Genomic DNA, 5,881 nt, shown 5'->3' on the forward strand with positions numbered 1-5,881 from the left:
GTGGCCGGGAGCGGCCACTGCACTCCAGTCTGGGTGACAGAGTGAGACTCCAACTCAAAAAAAAAAAAAAGATAAAATTTTGTATATCAACTTTTCACAGACTAACACACTTTCAATGTTTATCATAAAATTTTTGCAATACCACTTTATATGCAGATATGCCAAAACACAATATCTATTGTTTACACTTAGGGTGTTTCTAATTTTCTGCTATTGTAGGAATATTGAAATGAGCGTACATTTTTCCAGGATTTGAAGTTACCTATATACTGGGCTGCCAGGAATGAAATTACAAGCTTAAATACATGAATGTTTTAAAGGCTTTATTAATATTATCTGTATGCTTTTGTGTGTGTGTGTTTGAATTAGGGTCTCACTCTGTCACTCAGGCTGGAGTGCAGTGGCACAATCACAGCTCACCGCAGCCTCGACCTCCTGGGCTCAGGAAGAGGCCTGGAGTCCTCTCAGGGAGTATGGGCCTGCACCACATCCAACCCTCTTTCCAGGGAATTTGGGATTCCCAGGTGGGTAGGGCTGTGTGACGGCAGCCTTCCCTGAAGCCCCAGACTCTAACCCTGGACCTCCAGCCTGCATCTGTGAAGGCAGTATCAGACCTCCCGGCAATGTCTGCATGGGGGTGGGACCCTGCCCTCACCAAACACCCAGCACCCAGGTTCCCTGGGAGACTGACGCATTTGCAAGACATGGTATTATCTAAGCAGAAATCACCTTGAAAGAAGCGAAGCTAACCCAAGGGCTGCATGAACACACCCAACGAAACACCCTTTCAGTAAAAGGTAAGCAGGGGAGAAGGTCTTTGGGACAGCCTTGGGGACTTAGCTCGGTGGTCTTCAGCCTTGCATCTTAGCAGGTACCATTAAGGGCCTGAATAATCATGGACACAATAAACCATCCCACCGCTCTCTTAGCTGAGGGTATGAGTCCCTTGTCAGGCCACAAACGTCTTTCAAGTACTCCGCCTGGATTCATGTGTGTAATTGAACAGCTCTGTCTATCGTGACTCACTTTACCCTGCAGTACCTGTTAGAACTGGACTTCCCTGTAGGTCCTGACAGGGGATGGAAGAGCTGCTCAGGGGCAGGAGCACCTGCTAATGAGATGAGGGCATCTCTGTGCCCTGGCATTCTGGGTCAGGCCACGTGGCCAGTCTAATGCACTTCTGCCCAGTAGAGAGGGTCCCCAGTCCATGTAGACCCATCAGACACAACCAGGGTCTCTGGGGCCAAGGCCAGAACCTGGAGAGTGGTGCAATGCCTGAGGGGACAAATGCCCCAGCAAGGCTCGGGCAGTAGCTGGGGCTTCCCCAGGTGGCACTGCAGGACTCAGCCGTACGCACCCTAGTGGAGATGAGCATGAGGGGTGTTGAGAAGAGGTGGCCTGAGCTTTCAAGGGAACTGGGGCTGGTATGTGCGCAGTCATGCCTTGTGGCCATGCCATGTACTGGCTGAGTGGCCTCATCCCACTTACTCATGGCCTCAGTTTGCCCCTCTCTGAGATGTGCTGGCCCAACCTTCCCATAGAACTGATGTTTATTTTTTGTTGCCTTATTTTTGTTCCCAATAAACATAGAACTGGATCTTTCTGGTCCTGAAGCTTGAGAAACTTCATTATCTCATCTGAGCTCTCTTCTGAGGCGCTGACTATTGGGCCTCCCAGATAAGTCGGGAGCTGACACCTTCTGGTTGCCGCATCTGGGCAGCAGGCGCCAGGCCCTTATCCAGCCACCCACTGCTGTTGACCAACCCCCCTTCCTTACTCCTCCCTAATTCCTGGCTTCCCTGCTATATACGCCCCTAACTTAAGCAGGTTAGGGAGATGGCTTATCTCCCATCACTTGCAATAAAGCCTCTTCCTGGAAATTCTCATTGGCTCAGGGATGCTTTCTGCATGAGCAAAGGGACCCGGACCTCTGGTGTTTGGCCATAGCTGGATTGGATGGCTGGACGCCCCGAAGTGCCGTAACCCCAGGACTATCCATGTCAGGGTCCAGGGCATCAGACGTCGGGTCCACACTAGGGCAAGAGCTCCCTGCTCAGCTAGGGGGTGGGGAGGTTAAAAAGGAAGGGAGGAAGGACCTCTGGGGACTGGGAAAAGGAGCCAGCACAATTTCTATGAGGACTGTAGGACACTGGGCCTAGGCAGGGTTGGATTACACACTCTGTGTAACACAATAGAAGGACAATTCAGGTATCCGGATGTCAGGGGAAAACTTTGAATTTCATGCATATTTCAGTTCATCCCAATTTCTACAACTATATGCAAGGATTTTGTGCATGAAATAATGAAAATATTTTAACATCACTACATCTCTTAAAATCCTCACGCTACCCCGTAGAGCATGGAGTATGAAGAGGGTTTGACGGCACACATGTGGGTCTTCTTTGAGCTCTGGTCCTGCTTAATGATGGTGGGAGTTTGGGATGGACAGAAGGAAGCTGCCAGGATTCCCTGCCTCTTATGGTCCCCTCACGTGACCCAGTTCAAGAGCTCCTCCCCTCCCGCCAGGGTCTCTGAACCGACCTGGGGAGGAGGGTGCAGAGGGAACGCTGGCGGGGCAAACCTTACCATGAGCACGCCAAAGGACCACCAGTCGGCACTCTGCGTGTGTCCTCGTCGGTTCACCACCTCAGGCGCCATGTACTCAATGGTCCCACAGAAGGAGTACGCCCTCTTGTCGTGGTCGATGGCTTCCTTGCTGAGGCCGAAATCTAAAGGCAAACAGGACACAGCCCTCTCAGTCCCTGGGGCGTGTGCAGGCCTGGTCCCTGCCAAGGGGGTGGTAGGGGGATGGGCTCAGGGCACTTGGATTAATCCCACTCCCCCCAGCCACCTGTTAGTGGCAGTAGAGCCTTGCAGGTAGCAGGCATGACCATGCCCGGGCTGCCTTAAGCCTGGCACATCCCTGAAGCCCAAATCCAGACAGGAGGGATTCGTTTACGGATCTACAGATTCAGCACTGCCTTATCGCAACACCAAGAAAGGGAATTTCTCAGAAACTGACATGAACTCCCTGGAGACCCTTTTCTAGAAGCATGTGGAGGTGGAGCAGGATCTGGAAGGGGAAGGCCAAGAGGTAGGAGCTTCCCCCCACCAAAGAAAAGGACCAAGAAGGAGGATGGGCCACTGGCTGCTGTGGGCTGGGGTGGAGGGAGGGCCCAGTAGGTGAGGCAGGAAGGGGGAGACAGGCAGAGCGTGGCATCAAGGGTGTAGAGAAGTGAAGACAGGCAGGGGAAGAGGGGTGAGGAGGAGTGAGCTGAACGTTGATGGAAGAACAGGTGTCACCAGGTGCCTCAGAGCAAGGAGGGGCTTCTGAAGGAAGCCGCTGAAGAACCGGAAAGAGCCAGAGCAGTTCACTCGGGGTCACAGGTCCATGGAGTGTGGCTGAGTATGGCATGAGGTGGGCCCAGGCAGTGGGTGAAATAATGGTGCCCAGAGACCTTACGTCTTCACCCCAGGGCCTGTGAATGGGTCATCTCACATGGCAGAGGGACTTTGCAGATGTGACTAAGGATTGTGAGGTGGGAGGTGACCCTGGATTTCCAGGGACCCAAGGCCATCACAAGGGTCTTCATGCCAAGGAGGGAGGCAGGGGTGAGCCAAGGAGATCTCTGTGCCCCCACCGGGAGGGCCCAAGCCACAGGGGCGGGTGACTTCTAGAAGCAGCAAAGGGGATGCTTCCCTCCCCCAGAAGGGAGCACAGTGCTGCTGACACCTGGATTCAGCCCCTGGAGACTTATTTCAGCCTCCAGAACTAGAATACGTTGTGTTGTTCAGAGCTACTGAGTTTCTGGCATTGGCTACAGAATCAACAGGGAACTCATACAAATGGGGTGTCCTGTGATCAGAGGGGCTGTGTTCAGTGTGATTGGACTCGACGACTGCCAGGGTTTGAGATATAGATGGGGGGAGGTCAGAGCTGCTATCGTGACAGTTCAGAAATGAGGAAGGCTGCAGGGGACAGCAGCAGGGACCATGGAGGGGAGACTCTGGACATGTGCCCTGAGGCTGGAGCTGTGTGTTGGGCTCTTGAACTAAATGCCCAGGGATGCTGAAGGAGTTCAGATAGGAGAGGAAAGAGGGAGGGGCCACCAGGGAAGCATGAGCAGTTCCAGACATTCTGAGGACCCACGATAAGGTAGTCAGTCCACATCTACGGAAGAGTCCACCAAGTCGGAGACACAGGCGGCATGATTAGAGGGCTTTGGTTTTGAGGCAGTCGCTATGTTTACCAGGGCTGAGGTGAAGTCACTGAGGGAGCCTGTGGCCTTGTACAAACCTGTGATCTTAATATGTCCCTCTTCGTCCAGGAGGATGCTACGAGAGAGGGAAAGAACACAGATGCTTTAGAGAGAGCCCAGCCCACCTGCTGGCATGGAGATCTGGGGGCCTTGGGACAGCTCAGGCAGAGGGGCTGGAGCCACCCACCATCTGTGAGGTGGGCTTTCAGATGTCCACTTCCCTAGCCAAGGCTTCTGCCGGGTCAAGGGTGTTCAGAGTCATGCTTCAGGGAGGCAAGGGGTCCCGTATGTCCTCGTGCCAGGGAATTGATGGTTTCAGACATTCTGAAGTCCCAGGGAAGGTTGGGAACCTTCCAGACTGTTCTGCATGAAGCACAGATGAGGGTCCTGGGCTGCCCTGGCCTGTGGAAGCCTGGAGCCTCTCAGAAGGATTTTTTCTGGACCCAGGAGACCCTCGATGCTCAGAGACCTCCTTCTCCTCCCCCAGACCCTCTCCCGGAGCCCTATCCCTGCTCTCAGGACCAACCCCAGCCTCCAGGGAGTCTGTGCACAAGCTTGGGCCATGGGGTGGAGGCTCTCGTGGGGTTTATCAGGTTCATCCTGTGGTAAGGCCTTGTCCTAGCTAAGCAGCCTCCATGGGTCAGAGTCCCTGCCTTGCTCCCTGCAGAGTCCCATCATGTCACAGGTCTGACATGAGGGGTGGCTTTGCTCCTCCCAGCTTTCCTGCCAGGGGAAGACCCTGCCCCTGGACAGAGAATGGAGGTGGGTCGTGCATGGGGCTGGATGCAGGGACAAACGCTTCTTCCTTGAACTTCAGGCCAGAGTTGGGCTGTAACACTTCCAGGTCCCATGGCCCTCGGCCTTCCCTATTTCTTTTTTTGGCTGTAATTAGGTTCTGCTCTACCAGGTCCTGGGAGGTACTGGCCTACCCCTGAAGAGACCAGGAAGTGGGGTTGGAGAGAAACAAAATGAAAGGGTAAAAAGCCAAAATGGAGTATCTTTAGCCAGAGTGGCAACCACTTTAACACTGCTTGGCTCTGTCATGCCTTTTCAGCAGCTTACTTCAGCCTACCTTATAATCATTAAACAAGAAACAAGAAATCCCAGGCGTAGTTACTGATGATTGCATTGCAACCCCCCAGCATGCTCTGAACTAATTATCCTTTTATCCAAAGTATTTGTCTTCCTGCCATAAAGGGCCAAGCTGGCCTAATCTATTATGATCAGTCCTTCCTGACTGAGGTGACACAGACTATCAACCCATCACCATGTCAACAGTTCCTGTGCTTACTTGCCCCCTTCAAGACAATGTGACACAGACCACCACCCCCATCACCATTGGTGGCCTGCCCCCACTAAAAGGGAAGCTTGAAGAACTTTCAACCTGCAGCCTTCACAGCCAAAAATTCCTGAAGTGCCTGGCCCCATCTCCAATCTTGGAGAGGTGGATCCACCCTTTTTCTTTTATTTTCTTTTCTTTTGAGTTGGAATCTCACTCTGTTGCCCAGACTGGAGTGCAGTGGCACACTCCCAGCCACTGCAACCTCAACCTGCTGGGCTCCTGCAATCCTTCCGCCTCAGCCTTCCAAGTAGCCAGAACTACAGGTGTGCGCTACCACGCC

The 5,881-nt window shown here is 53.2% G+C and overlaps 1 protein-coding gene across 1 annotated transcript in view; it reads right to left on the bottom strand.

Moving 5' to 3' along the window:
• Nucleotides 1-5,881, bottom strand: part of RPS6KA2 (ribosomal protein S6 kinase A2) — a 133,512-nt gene that overhangs the window by 81,715 nt on the left and 45,916 nt on the right. Inside the window, exons 6-7 of the mRNA XM_021712222.1 lie at nt 4,298-4,335; nt 2,587-2,729 (exon numbers count right to left, since the gene is read on the bottom strand). Coding sequence (XP_021567897.1) covers nt 2,587-2,729; nt 4,298-4,335 — 181 coding nt within the window. The remainder of the gene's footprint in view (nt 1-2,586; nt 2,730-4,297; nt 4,336-5,881) is intronic.

This window comes from Carlito syrichta, unplaced genomic scaffold (assembly GCF_000164805.1).
Source record: "Carlito syrichta isolate Samal-C Ts95f unplaced genomic scaffold, Tarsius_syrichta-2.0.1 Scaffold303137, whole genome shotgun sequence".
Classification (NCBI taxonomy): domain Eukaryota; kingdom Metazoa; phylum Chordata; class Mammalia; order Primates; family Tarsiidae; genus Carlito; species Carlito syrichta.